The sequence below is a fragment of the Meles meles genome, chromosome 17 (genome assembly GCF_922984935.1).
Source record: "Meles meles chromosome 17, mMelMel3.1 paternal haplotype, whole genome shotgun sequence".
Taxonomy (NCBI): domain Eukaryota; kingdom Metazoa; phylum Chordata; class Mammalia; order Carnivora; family Mustelidae; genus Meles; species Meles meles.
In genome coordinates, this window is record NC_060082.1 from 41,684,203 (window position 1) to 41,700,124 (window position 15,922).

Genomic DNA, 15,922 nt, shown 5'->3' on the forward strand with positions numbered 1-15,922 from the left:
TTATCCTTTCATCAGTCAGTGGACATTTGGGCTCTCTCCATAGTTAGGCTATTGCTGATAGTGCTGCTATAAAAATGAGGGTACATGTATCCCTTCGAATCTGTATGTTTGTATCCTTTGGTAAATACCTAGTAGTGCAATCGCTAGATTGTGGGGTAGTTCTATTTTTAACTTTATGAGGAACCTCCATACTTTTCTCCAGGTTGGCTACACCAATTTGCATTCCAGCAGTACAGGAGGGTTACTATTACTCTGCATCCTGGCCAGCACCTGTTGTTTCTTGTTTTGTTAATTTTAGCATTCTGATAGGTGTGAGGTGGTATCTCATCATTGTTTGTATTTCCCTGATGATCAGTGATGTTGAGCATCTTTTCATGTGTTTGTTAGCATCTGGATGTCTTCTTTAGAAGAGTGTCTATTCAGTTATTTGTTTTGTGGGTGTTGAGTTTGATAAGTTCTTTGTAGATTTTGGATACTAGCCCTTGGTCAGATGTGTCATTTGCAAATATCTTCTCCCATTCCCTAGGCTGCCATTTAGTTTTGTTGATTGTTCCCTTTACTGTATGGAAGATTTTTATCTTGATGAAGTCCCAGTAGCTCATTTTTGCTTTTGTTTCCCTTGCCTGTGGTGACGTGTTTAGCAAGAAGTTGCTGCAGCTGAGGTCAAAGAGGTTTCTGCCTATGTCCTTCTCTAGGATTTTGATGGTTTCCTGTCTCACATCTGGGATCTCTTTTACAAGGATGCTAAACCCATTCATAAGGGCTCTATCCTCCTGACTTAGTCACCCCCTGATGGCCCCATGTCCCCAGTACCATCACATTTTGGATTAGGTTTCCACATATGAATTTAAGGAGGAATACAGTCTATAGCAATGCTATAATACAGGCATTAAGGGTACATCTGTATTTAAAGGGTAAATCTGTATTTAAACAGACTTGGGTTCAAATCCTGGCTCTAGTTTTGTGTCCTTGCCCAAGTTAACTACCTTCTCTGAGCCTCACTTTTCTTATCTCATAAACTTTGTGAGGGTTGAGAACATACAAGAGCATTTAGCGCAGCGTCTGACACATAATAAAGAGGGCAGGCCTTTGTACACACCTTTCCCCTACAGCATGCCTAAAGAGTCTCCATATTCTTCTTTCAAGAATGTGAGGCCAAGTCTGCAGCAATTTTAGTCCCATCCTTTTTTTTTCTTTTCTTAAGATTAAGAAAACATTACCTTGTCTATGATATCTTCCTTGCCTTTAACTCTCGTCTTACACTAGGACACTTCCTCACCCTTTCCCTCTGAGCTTCCATCTGTCTGTCAGCCCTTCTCTCACTGTGCCTTTCTCACTGCACATGCCACATTCTTCTACAAGACTCTGAGCTGAGGCGCATGGACAATGTCTTCTCATCACTGGATCCACCTCACTAAATGCGGTGTTTGATTACATAATAGATGCTCAGTAAATATTGACTTGCTGAATGAAAATATGAAGATATGAAGTACTCTTGGGAACCCAGCCAGAAAAGTAGTCTATAGTTCAGAGTAGAGACAAGAGACAGAGTGCAGCCCCAGATTTTTTCCCCCCAAAACTGTTACAGAATTTTCAAATATATAGAAAAGTGCAGAGAACTGTACAGGAAACATCCATCAACCCACCACCTAGGTTCTACAGGTAATATTTCTTATATTTTCTTTGCCACTTATCTATCATTCCATCTACCCTTCTATTCAGTTAATCCAATTTAATATTTTAAGGCTTTTCAGAATTGCCTTTTATGTCTTTCTATCTTATGCCTGATAGTGCAACATGTGTATTATTAGCTAGAGCTCAGTATTTGCTAACACTTTTCTTTTATAGGTACAATTTACTCTCAAAGAAGTACACAAGTATTAGGCATGCCATTTCATTAATTTTGACAAGTGCATATACTTGTGGAATCCAAGACATAGAAGCTCCGTCATGTCTTCACAGTTAATCCCTGACCTTCCCTCAGAAGCAGTCTCCATTTTAATTTTTTTAATTTAATTTTATTTTTTTTTCAGTGTTCCAAGATTCATTGTTTATGCACCACACCCAGTGCTCCATGCAGTATGTGCCCTCCTTAATACCCACTACCAGGTGTTTTGATTTTTTTTAACCCTATATCACTTTGACTTGTAGAAAGTTATATTAGTGGACCCAGAGAGGAGAATCATTTTCATATAAGATGCAGTTCACACAGCATAATAGTCTGAGATTGTTCTGTATTGCAGGTGTACGTGGTTCATTACTTTTTCCTGATGAGGAGTACTTCGTTGTATGAATACACTTTCCCGATAAGGGATATCTGAGGCTGCTTACAGTTTGGGGCTTTTATAAATAAAGTTGCTAGAAATATGTCTTAGCCCTGTATCAGTCTTTCTTGTATTATTTGCGTTCATTTCTCTTGGGTGAATGCATAGATTTGGAATTGCTGAGTCATAGGATAGGTGTATGTTTAGTTTTCTAGAAAACTGTCAAACATTTTTACAAAGTAGTTTCACTGTTTTATATTCCTACCAACAATGTTTGAGAATCCAAGGATACTAGCATTTGGTGTATCAGTGTTTTTAATTTTAGTTTCTGGTGGCTATGTAGTAATATCTCACTGTGGCTCTAATTTCATTTTAATTTATTGACTAATAACGTTGAACACTTGGCCATTTTCTTATTGGCCATTCATAGATAACCCTTTGTGAAGTGTCTCTTCAAATCTTTTGTTTTTAAAAGTTGAGCTGTTTGACATTGAGTTGTAGGAGTCCTTATGTATATGATTCAAGACTTTTTCCAGATACGTTTGCAAATATTTTCCCAGTCTGTATTTTACCTGTTTATTTTTTTAACATTGTCTTTGCCTTACTGGAGGTTTTTAAAATTTGATAATGTATGTTGTATCAGTTCATTCTTTTGTAGTTAGTGCTTCTATGTCCTAAGAAACCTTTGCCTTCGCTAAGTTACAAAGATATTCTGTTTTCATTGAGTAGCCTCATAGTTTGAGTTTTATGTTTAGAACCATGATAAGTCTGAAATTAATTCTTGTGTATGAAGTGAGATAGGTATCAAGATTCATTTATTTTCCCAAAATGGATATCCAACTTTTTGAGTACATTCATTGAAACAATTTTCATATACTTACATGTTTACATATATAATCCATTTTATTTTCTTCATTGTATTATCTTGGTAACTTTGTTGAAATCAGATGACTTTGTAAGTGTGCTTATAGTTCTAGACTTTTTACTGTTTACTAATTTTTTTTGTCTCTCCTTGTATCAGTTTTATACTGTCTTGAGTATTGTAATTTTACAGTAAGTACTCCTTTTTCCAGAGTATCCACTCTCCTTTCTAGCTGTTCTCCTGTTCTCTGGTTCTTCAAGCCAATAAGACTGCAATTTCATGTCCAAGTTTTAGCCATCTAGTGTGGTATCACTGGTGCCTGATCTTCACCAAAGCCGTATCAAATGGGAATTTCACCACTGTCAGTCCCCTCTTCTGAGTCTGTTCTCCCCTCCAGGTTCTGATTGCTTTCGTTTAGCTCATCAATGTCTTCAGGTTAACTGCTGTATGTATTTGGAGATACAATTTAAATTTGTTGCCAGAGGGGAGATTGGCCCAGTAGAAGCTACTCCTCCACCACAGAAGTGGTACCCAGATGTTTTTTAAAAGTCAGACTGAGCAGGCATCTGGCCAGAGATGCAATTAAAGTAAGGAATTGGGGAGAGGTTTGGTGCAAAGAGGGGCAAGTTTCGAATAGAGGGAAAGGATTCAGTTCATGCTTAGACTAACGCTAAACAGTGCTTGGAAGAACTCCAAGGGAAAGAACTTGCTAGAACACTGTTTTTGATTTATTTTACTTTATTTTTAAATAAAGATTTATTTGAGAGAGAGAGAGAGCGAGAGCGAGCAAGCATGAGTAGGGGGAGGGGCAGAGAGAAAGGGAGAGAGGGAAGCAGTTTCCCCATTGAGCAGGGAGTCTGATGCAGGGCTGGATCCCAGGACCCCAATCACGACCTGAGGAGAAGTCAGACACTTTAACTGACTGAGCTACCCAGGTGCCCTTAGAACACTGTTTTTTGTGTCTGTGAATTGTAAAATCAATTTAGTAGGTGGCCTCGGAAAAGTCATTTTTGCTTCTAACCTAGCTTAAAGCCATAAAACAAATAGAAAGTAAGATCATTGCATTACTGATTTGTACTTTCGTCCTTAGCTCTCTAATTAGAAAGTAGTCTCTGGAGTCACTTAATTCATACCTTCTCTGGTTATTATGTCATGGACCTGCATTTTCTGTTGAACTTATATGCTGAGCCTATAAACAGCACACTTCTCAATAAATGTTAAATATACTTCTGTAAATAGATCAGACATTTGTTAAATGATGTCAGGGTTGATGAAGCATCACTGGTTTTTGGAGATCATAGTTTTAAGGAATCTTTAGCTGACATCTTTCATGGGGAAAGCAAAGCCTTGAAAATATATTCATCATTCATGTAACATGTTCTCTCATCAGCAAATCCCCGAGTTCCTTGTTCATGAAAAAGGCAGTGACAGAGCACTATCACAAATGCTTCAGATTGGGATAGTATTAGGATGTTCCGCCTCTCTCTTCCTTTTTTGTTCCTTTTCCATCCTCCCTCTAACTCTTCTTCCAACCCCTAATACACACACCCGTGTTGAGTCTGGATAAAAGTACAAATCAAGCAATCAGAACCGTAACTGTATAAATCAAAGAAAATTAAATAAGTAAAAGGATGCTAATGCATCTTTCAATTTTTAAAATTAGACAGAGCTCTGGAAATTGATGATAATGAAGAAAAAGCTTCTTTCGGATTTATTAGGTAATGTTTGCATGATCTAATTTTTCTCTCATTAGGAGAGAGTGTGATAATATCATCATTAGCAGAAGAAGATTAAAAGAGAACAATAGTACTTCAAAAGACACCATTAAGAAGGTGAAAAGGCAGGGCACAGATAGGGAGAAAATACTGACAACACATATGTCTGACAGTGGACTCATGAACAGAATGTATCAAGAACTCCCATGAATCAACAGTAATAAGACAAACAACCTAATTAAACAAATGGGCAAGATCTTGAACAGACAGTCACAAGAGAATATGTATCAGTTGCCTAAAAGCACATGATAATACGCTCTACATTGTTAGCATTCAGCGAAATGCAAATCAAAACCACAGGGATTAAGAAAAGGAAAAAGACTGGCAGGCTGGGATATTGACAAGGATGTGAAGCAGTGAGTACTCACAGCTTGCTGGTGCGTGTGTGATTCTTGACTTACAACCTCTTTGGAAGATACTTCGTTAGAAAGTTAAACATGAACCACTCCTGGGTCATTACTTAAAGAGAATGAAAACCTATATCCATAAAAAGACCCTTGTGTATACATGGCAGCTATAGTCATACTAAGCAAGCATGAAAAAATCCAAATGTCCAACAAGAGAAAGATAAGTTGTGGAATGTTTACACAGTGAAATACTCCTTCTCCGTGGAAAGGAATGACCTGCTGATAGCAGGCAACAACGTGGAGCAATCTCCAAAACATTATACTGAGTAAAAGAAGCCATACACAGAAAAGTTTATATTATATGAATGCATTTCCAGTACCCATACTCTGACTACCTTGGCATATGGCAGCTACCACACTTGGCCTCCTCCCCATGGTAACTCTTCCTAGTAATCTTTGCTAACCACTGCCCGGACAGAGACAGCTTTTTTTTTTTTTTTAAATTAACATATAATGTACCATTTGTTTCAGGGGTACAGGTCTGTGAATCCTCAGTCTTACACAATTCATAGCACTCACCATACCACACACCCTCCCCAGTGTCCATCACCCAGCCACCCCATCCTTCCCCCGCCCCCCGCCAGCAGCCCTCAGTTTGTTTCCTGAGACTAAGCATCTCTTATGGTTTGTCTCCCTCCCCGGTCCCATCTTGTTTCATTTTTCCCTCCCTTCCCCCCACGAATCCCCGCCCTGCCCAGAGACAGCTTTTATACTCACAAAATCACAATGCATTTTATTAAGCACATTAAATGGAAAACCCCTCACTGAGATGAAGCACAACACATAGATGGAACCCATGTAATGGGATACATGTCCAGGACTCAAACAGCACAACTGGGATGTTTGTCTTTGCATCAAAACTCCCACATCAACTCTAGAACCTTCTTGCCCTCTTCTACCCTTTGGTTCAGCCTCCATGGTGTCATTTGCCCGACTACAAACCATAATGGAGCTTTTAAAATTAGGTGCTGTGAGCATCTCTTTTTTCCAGATTCTAAAGATGAACCTGGGGATAATGGGACATCTAGAATTGCTTTAGGAACTGTACAACATCTTTGGGGGATCCCACTGTGCTAATGACTCACACGTTCAAGTTGAAGTACCAGTGAAAATGTGGTGGACAGCCCAGGGTCAATGTTAACTTATGTTAAAATCTGTAAATGTGTATAGTACTTTTTTCTCTTCATCTTTTCTCTAGGCCTACTCTGTCTATGATGAAGACATCGGGTACTGTCAAGGACAGTCTTTTCTGGCTGCTGTATTGCTCCTGCATGTGAGTAATTTTCCACGTGATAAATGGCATAGTGCTGCCAAGTTTATTTTATTTTCTACTTGGTTTTGTTCTTCTGTCCTATTTTCCATTTATCTGATGGAGATTACACATGGCACCTCTTTTTAAAAATGTACCTTTGGTGATAAAGTAAAAGATCTGATGTCAGGTACAGGACAGTTTCTCAGTTGAATTAATAATGCTAACAAGAAGGGGATACATTGGTTATTTGGAGTTATTTTTAATGAGAACCCTCTAGAATGAAAGAAGTCAATGTAACTGCTCAGATATAAGCTGGACGAGAGCCATTATGAAGGAATATGGCAAGGAAGTCTTATCTTTTCTACAATTTATTTTTGTATACTCTTTTGCATCTCAGTCACCTTCATTTAGCAGAACATTTATTGATCATCAGTCTGTCAGTGCTTGGCTAGGAAGTGGGATTACAAATATGAATAATTTATCATTTGTGTTCCCAAAGGCTCTCTGGTTCAGGATAGAGCACAAGGACTGTAGGCACATACTTATTTTTATTCTTTTTACATGTCTTTATTGATTTTTCTGATTTTCACTAAAGAAGAACTTACAGTGTGCTAAGTAAAAGCAATACACAGAGTAAGAGTACAGAGAGGAGAATTACCCAACCCAGCTCTGCCAGGACTTTCAGGAAAGACTTTCTGGAGGAGATGGTATCCTTGCCCAGACAGAAATAATTGAGGTTGGGAAAGGGAGGGAGCAGAGCTAGCTAAAGAAGAGGAACAATGTGAGCAAATATATGGAAACACAAAAAGTCACAATATATAAAGGGAACAGTATGAAATTAGTTTCTTTTTAGCTACTATAGGAAATACATACAAAGACAGGTCTGAGATAAAAATGGTCAGATGGACAGGGACCAAACCATAAAGACTCTGTAATCATGTCAAGAAACGTGGGCTTTATTCTAAAGGTAGTGAGGAGCCATTAATCAGTTTGAAGCAAGGGAAGGATAGTTAGATATTTATTTCAGATAAATTCTTCTTTTACCCTTGTGGAGGGTGAGATTAAAGGGGACAAGCAGCAGCAGAGAGACCAGTTAGGAAATAGCAATATAAATGAGAGATGTTGAGACCCAGAGAGAAAGAAGCTTAATTAAGAAACATGCAGGATACAAAACTGGTAAGTTTTATGGAAGGACTGACAAAGGAAGAGTCAAAAGTAACATGTCTCATTTCCTAGCTTTGATGACTGGATGACTTGCAGTATTTTTTCTTTTCTTTGACTGATGGTATTCTTAGCTGAGATAGAAAATACATCCATTGAGATTGAATGGAGAAAAATGATTAGGAGTTGATGATGAATTTTGTTTTGAATTCTTTGAGTTTGGGATATTTTGGAGGACATCTGAATGAAGCTGTCCACCAACAAGGTAGACACTGGAGACTGATGAGGAGGAAGAAATCACACCTGAAATCACAAGAGTAGGTCGGATCATCTAAGAAAAATAGACTTCCAGAGCCCAGGAACTCCAGATATTTAAGGGCTGATGAAGAATAGGAATTCTAGGCAAATTTCTGATTTTCAGTCGGGTGGAAGCCGTGTCTGCTGTCAAACTCAGCAAAGAGGTCTGGCAAGTTTAAAGCAAAAGCATTTCTTTTAGGTTTGCATTCTGGAAATGAGTGATTAGAGTAGATTCACAGTGCTAATTCTGAACTTGATTCTGATGATAATAATGATATACAGTGGTTCTGTTGTGATAAATCACTTTATTTAACTTTAAGTTCTTCCTCCTTTGCATTATCATCTGCTTATGGTCTACTTGATCTTTTCCTCTTACCCTTCTTTCTTTGACAACTCTGTGGCCCATCTTCTTGGTATTCCCTGCATTAATCAAGCACTTTATGGTCACAAATTCCCAGAGCCCTTGTTCTGCTACTAAAGCCACCGAGTGTCTGACGTAGTCAGCTCTCTTACACAGGGGCCTGGAGACTGCACGCACTGACATGCGTGTGTTCACCAAGGTTCGGAATCACCTTTCCTCTGGTCACTCTGATTAGAATCAAAGTTAAAGCCATGGGTGGTGAAATTTCGTCTTCTACAAAGTAATCTTTGCATATATCAGTTTATTTAACATTTTAGACCTGAAACCCTGTTAAACACATTACAATAGATTGGTTAAACGTCAGTGAGAAGAACATCTCCCTGGGATATCTGTCCTCGGATTTAACAGAGAGTTAGTTAAGTATGAGTTCATATTTATTGGGAAATATCTCCCCACAACAAAAGAGTCAGTGATCCAGATAACTAGAAAACTCAAATACCTGGAATTGTTTTTCTACATTATCTACCCTCATATGATAAGGGTCACCTTCCAAGTTAGCACTTTAAACCTACTTTCAAACTATGTCACAAGATGGATAGAAATATAGTCCAGTTTTGCACACTTTCTACAATAATAGAATTATGCAGTTGTTGCCATGGCTTATAAAAATAACTGGAAATATAGAAATACCTTCAGAACCTTTCAGGAAAGTTTCACTAATATTCATCATAGTGTTAATGAAAAACATTATTGTAATTTTTAATTGAGAGTATATACAATAATTCTTTTAATTAGCATATTCCATTAACTGACCAACCCATCCATTAACTAACTCAAATGAGAGAAATTAACTGTAATTTTTGTCTTTTTCCTATTTTTGCCTCTGTGGTTTAAACAGGTAGAAGAATACAGTCTAGCTTAAATAATTCATGAAATACACTATCTCAAGTTCTAGGGAGATACATTATTAGGGTGTTACTGACTAATTTTTTATCAGTTACATAAGCAGTTGCTTCTTGCTTCTTTCTGCTGCCAGACATCCTTTAGCAGCTCCATATTAATCATTGTCAGAACCTGATTCTTTTGGGGATGCTGTCTTTTCCTCCCTCATGGTCATTTATATTTCACATTCACTGCCTAAGAGGAAAAGAAGATCAAAAGTGAAAGTATTCAAAAAACAAAAGTTTAGAATTTTTAAGGTTTTCCATTGTCTAAGTAGTTATAAGTAATAATTAGCTTCTCTTGGTGCTTGGAAGTTTCCTGATGCTTTGATAATAGTTTTTTTTTTTAATATTTTATTTATTTGACAGAGAGAAATCACAACTAGGCAGAGAAGCAGGCAGAGAGAGAGGAGGAGGAAGCAGGCTCCCTGCGGAGCAGAGAGCCCGATGCGGGGCTCCATCCCAGCACCCTGGGATCATGACCTGAGCCGAAGGCAGAGGCTTTAACCCACTGAGCCACCCAGGCGCCCCTGATGATAGCTTTGTAACATGTATTTTAAGCAGTAGAAGAATTGTTTATCACAGTAGATGCTATTATAACTATTGATAGAATTACAAGAAATTTATCCTTTATAGTTGGTCTAGAATGTTATAGCACAGATAAGTGATATCATCATTGTAGTATTAATTATTGCTTATTTGAAAATATAATAATGTCCTTTTATATATTTCATTTATTCTAAAAATCATATAAAATATTTTAAATAATTTTTAACCCAATATATTTTGCTAACATGCTGTCAAGTAGTTTTAAATATTTTTACATAACATATACTTTTCTTCCTTCAGAAAATCATGTTCTTTTTTAAGGTTAAATTACTGAATGTATACTAACTCCTATGGGCATGTATGGGAGCTTTTCAGCTGCAGAAAGGATTATTTTGGGATAATACAGAATGTTTAAAATTATTGAATTTTCTAAAAACACTATGACTAGGCACAGTTCCTTTGGAAACCAAAGGCTTTATCTGACAAAGATATGCATACCTAGCAATTCCACTCCTAGATATGCATCTTAGTCAAATCTTTACACATGTATACCAAAATTGTGTATTAGAATTATCCCAGGATCAGTGTTTGTAACAAACAACTCAAATGTCCACTATTAGAATGTTTAATACTATAATTGTAATTAGACATTAAAGTGGAAAAATTGTGATATATTTAATACTAGAACACTATATCAATGAAACGAATGTTTTACCCAATGTAAGTTAATGTGAATGGATCATACAAACATAATCGTTTAGTTAGGAAACAAAGTATACTTGGTATCATTTGGTATATGATTCCATTTCATATAAAGTTCAATAGCAGACAAAACTAAATTCTATTTTTAGGATGCTACCTAGATGGAAGTATAAATAACACCAATGAAGCGGTTACTGGTAGTCAGGATAGTGATTTCTTGACTGATTGGGATGGGACATACCAGGATCTTTAAGAGTACTGAAAGTATTATGTTTCTTTTCTTTTTTTTTTTTTAAGATTTTATTTATTTATTTGACAGAGAGAGAGGGATCACAAGTAGGCAGAGCAGACGGCAGAGCTGAGAGCCCGATGTGGGGCTCGATCCCAGGACCCTGAGATCATGATCCGAGCCGAAGGCAGATGCTTAACCCACTGAGCCATCCAGGTGCCCCAAGTATTCTGTTTGTCAACTTGGGTGGTAGCTGCACTTGTCTTTATAATTATTTGGCTTTACTTCATGATCAAGTAACTTATTAAAGTATACATTTAACTTCTATGCATTTTTGTGGGTTGCATTTAAAAAGGAAATAAAGTTTAAAAATTACAAATCCTTTACTGCAATCCCCCAAAAAGGTTAGGTTTAAGGCAGGATTTCACGAATGGACTTAGGAAATGAGAAGCAGGGCTACTTCTTAGTTTTCCTAAAAGATTTCCACAGAATCCAAGGTACAACAAGATCTTGACTTCTTAGTGTCTTTATATGTTTACATTTATGTTTATGTTTATGTCAGTTACTGAGGCCAGGACAGTATGATATTCTGATTGGCCTGTCCCAGGTCTTGAGTTCGTCTTGTGATTGGCTTGGCCCAGGTCTTGAGTCCATCTTGTTGCTGATACTGAACTGGATCACCTTCTGCCTACAGGGAATAGGTATTTGAATCTAGGTCAGAGTAAGATAGGATGCTAGACAGATACATCACATCATCCACTAGTGATATCTTTACTGTAAGAGTTTTAGTGTATTTTGAATAAGTCCCTCTATACTCCCAAATCATTTTCCTTAAAATGCAAGAAATTTTCCTGTTTTAAGTTAATTCTTGTATGAGGGCTTTTGAGTCATTTCTCAATATTGCCCTATGAGTAAATACACTCAAGATAGTTTACCTTTAAAAAATATTCTCTTGGGGGGCACCTAAGTGGCTTAGTTGGTTAAGTGTCCCACTCTTGATTTCAGCTCAGGTCATGATCTTAGTATTGTGAGGTCAAGCCCGTTGTCAGGCTCCATGCTGGGTATGGAACCTGCTTAAGATTCTCTCTCTCCCTCTGCCCCTCCCCTTCCCATGCGCATGCAAGCACACACACTGTCCCTCACTTTCTTAAAAAACAAAAACAGAAACAAAACAAAAACTTTCTTGATCTTCTCACTAATTACTATCTTAGGTTTCTCTGCCCTTTCAAAGCTGAACTCCTTCACAGATAATTAAAACACAACTATGAATTTGAATGGCGGTTTAATACCTTTCAAGTTCTATGACCTTCAACAAGTTTCCTAAACTCTTTGAGCTTCAGTTTCTTCATTTATTAAATGAAGATAATATTATTATTTTTCTAGGATTTTTGTGAATATTGAATATATTATATTATGAATCTAAAGGGTCTTATTTTGTATCTGGCACAAAAAAATACAATCATGGAATTAAATCCAGGCTTAATAAATGTGTAGTACCACCAAACCAGAGTGCCCAGCCTGAAGTCTTGCCCAGCCACAGAGCTCAGGCTATGCTCCTACTAACTGTAAGGAGACAGAAATCTGTGAACTGCCTGACAAAGAATTCAGAATTCAGAATAATTCCTTTAAAGAAGTTCTGTAATCTACAAGAACACACAGATCACTAAGTAAAATTAGGAAAACAACATGAAATCAACAAAGAAACCATCAAAAAGCAGATGCTAGAATCAAGAATACAATGACTGAACTGAAGACTTTAATAGAAAGCTACAAAAGACTCAACCAAACGTAAAAAGGAATCAGTGAACTAGAAGATGGGTCATTTGAAACTATTAAGTCAGAGGAGCAAAAAGAAAATGAAAAAAAGTGAAGAAACCCTACAGGACTTATGGGACACCATCACATGAGAAAATATATACATATTACAGTTTAGATGGTTAGAATCTGAACAGAGTTACACCAAGACACATTATAATTAAGCCATCAAAAATCAAAGAGAATTTTTGAAGAAAGAAGACTTATCACATACAAGGGAACTCTCCATATGACTATTCAGTTTCTTAACCAAACACTGTAGGCTAGGAAAGAGTGGGATGACATATTCAAAGAATGTATTGAAAGATAAAGAATATTATACCTAGCAAAGATAACCTTCAAAAATGAAAGAGAGGGGGCGCCTGGGTGGCTCAGTGGGTTAAAGCCTCTGCCTTTCGCTCAGGTCATGATCCCAGGGTCCTGGGATCGAGCCCCGCATCGGGCTCTCTGCTTGGCAGGGAGCCTGCTTCCTCCTCTCTCTCTCTCTCTGCCTGCCTCTCTCCCTACTTGTGATCTCTATCTGTCAAATAAATAAATAAAATCTTAAAAAAAAAAAATGAAAGAGAAATAAACACTTTCCCAAGCAAACAAAAGCTGAGGGTGTTCATCATCACTAGACCTCCCTTACAATAAATGCTAAAAGGTCATCAAGCAGAATTAAAAGGATGCTCATTAACATTGTAAAAACATATAAATGTGTAAAATTCACTGGTAATGGTAATTATGTAGTCAAAGTCAGATTCTGTGATATATAATGGTAGTAACTAATTCACTTATAACTCTTACATAAAGTTAAAGAGCAAATATATTAAAAATAACCATAACTACAATAATTTTTTCTACCCAATATAAAAAAGATGTGTACTGTAACATCAGTAACCTAAAGTGTGAGGCAGGGAGAAGTAAAAGTATCAAGTTTCTGTATATTATCAAAGTTAAGTTTTCATAAACCTAAAATAGGATGTTGTAACTATAAGATATTTTAAGTAAGTTTCATGGTAAACACAAAGCAAAAACTGACAGTAGATTCACCAAAGATAAAGAGAAGAGAAAGTGCTCTGCCACAGAAAGTCATTAAGTCAAAGGAAGACAGCAAGAAAGAAAGCAAAAAACAAAGTACCCACAAAAAAGCCAGAACACAACAAAATGTCAATAATGAATTATTACCTATTAATAATTACTTTAAACATAAATGGATTAATTGTCCAATCAAAATCAATTGTCCAGCTTACTGAAGGGGAAAAAATAAAAAGACCCAACTATATGCTGCCTATAGAGAGACTCACTTTAGTCATAAGGACACTCATAAACTGAGAGTGAAAGGATAAAAAAAGTTATTTCAAACAAATAATAACTCAAAGAAGTGGATATATTTATATTAGACAAACTAGATTTTAAGCTAAAAAAAGGTCAAAAGACACAAAGTCATCATTGAATGGTAAAAATGTCATCAAGAAGATATTAGCTATTATAAATATGTATTTGCCCACATTGGAGCACCTAAATGTATAAAGCAGATACAAACAAAACTAAAAGGAGAAATGAACAACAACAATATATTTGGGACTTTAATACCTCACTGTCAGCAGTGAATCATCTGGCAGAAAACCAATAAGGAAATTTGAACAGCACTCTAAACCAAATATACTGGATAGACATATACAAAACATTCCATCCAAAACCAGCAGAATACACATTCTTCTGAAGTTCACATGGGACATTTTTTAGGATAGATCATATGTAAGGCCATAGAAAAAATCCCAAGAAATTAACAAATGTAGAAGTTGTGTGAAGTAGCCTTTGTAACCATAAAACTAGAAACCAGTAAGAGGAGAAGAGATGGAAAATTCATGAATATGCATGTGATACATACAATGTACCTGAACATACAATGATTTAAAGAAGAAATCATGTCCTCATATCAGGGAGATCATATGATAGTTGTCTTTCTCCGATTGACTTATTTCACTAAGCATGATACGCTCTAGTTCCATCCACGTCGTCGCAAATGGCAAGATTTCATTTCTTTTGATGGCTGCATAGTATTCCATTCCATGGAGAAGCAACATGGGGGGGTAGGGGGATAGGAGAAGAATAAATGAAACAAGATGGGATTGGGAGGGAGACAAACCATAAATGACTCTTAATCTCACAAAACAAACTGGGGGTTGCTGGGGGGAGGTGGGATTGGGAGAGGGGGAGCGGGCTATGGACATTGGGGAGGGGAGGCGAACCATAAGAGACTATGGACTCTGAAAAACAACCTGAGGGTTTTGAAGGGTCAGGGGTGGGAGGTTGGGGGAACAGGTGGTGGGTGATGGGGAGGGCACGTTTTGCATGGAGCACTGGGTGTTGTGCAAAAAGAATGAATACTGTTACGCTGAAAAAATTAATAAAAAGGGAAAAAAAAATAAAGAAGAAATCATAAGGAAAGCTAAAAAATATCTTGAGAAAAATGGAAACACACCTAATGCAGCAAAAGCAGTTCTAGAAGGAACTTTATTATGATAAATGCATGCATCAAGAAAAGTCATATTTCGGGGTGCCTGGGTGGCTCAGTGGATTAAAGCCTCTGCCTTTGGCTCAGGTCATGATCCCAGGGTGCTGGGATCGAGCCCCGCGTCGGGCTCTCTACTCTGCAGGGAGCCTGCTTCCTCCTCTCTCTTTGCCTGCCTCTCTGCCTAGTTGTGATTTCTCTCTGTCAAATAAATAAAATATTAAAAAAAAGAAAAGTCATATTTCAAATAACCTAACTTTATACCCCAAGGGACTTGAATAAGAAGAACAAACTAAGCCCAAAGTTAGTAAAAGGAAGAAGATAATAAAAACTGGAAAAGAAGAGCAAACAGAATTGACCATCACATTAAAAGGATCATACACACACACACACACACACACACACAGGATCATACACCACAAGCAAGTGGAATTCATCCCTGGAATGAAAGATGGTTCATACACAAATCATAAATGTGATACATCACATTAGTAGGATGAAAGATAAAAATCATCTCAGTAGATGCAGAAAAAGCATTTGACAAAATTCAACATCCATTCATGATAAAAATTCTCAACAAATTGTGTACAGAGTGCATTTCACCATAATTAAGGCCATATATGACAGGCCAGCAGCTAACATCATACTCAGTGGTGAAAGGTTGATAGTTTTCCCTCTAGACATACAGATAACCAAGAGGTATAATAAAAGATGTTCAACGTCACTAATTACCAGAGAAATGCAAGTCAAAGCCACAATGAAATATCACCTCATATATGTTACAATGGCTATTATGAAAAGGCAAGAAAT

General features: G+C 37.1%; 1 protein-coding gene across 4 annotated transcripts in view; it reads left to right on the top strand.

The window, feature by feature from the left end:
- Window positions 1–15,922, top strand: part of RABGAP1L (RAB GTPase activating protein 1 like) — a 762,787-nt gene that overhangs the window by 478,547 nt on the left and 268,318 nt on the right. For all 4 annotated transcript variants that reach the window (XM_045983134.1, XM_045983136.1, XM_045983137.1 and 1 more), the window contains exon 15: window positions 6,507–6,581. In XM_045983134.1, coding sequence (XP_045839090.1) covers window positions 6,507–6,581 — 75 coding nt within the window. The remainder of the gene's footprint in view (window positions 1–6,506; window positions 6,582–15,922) is intronic.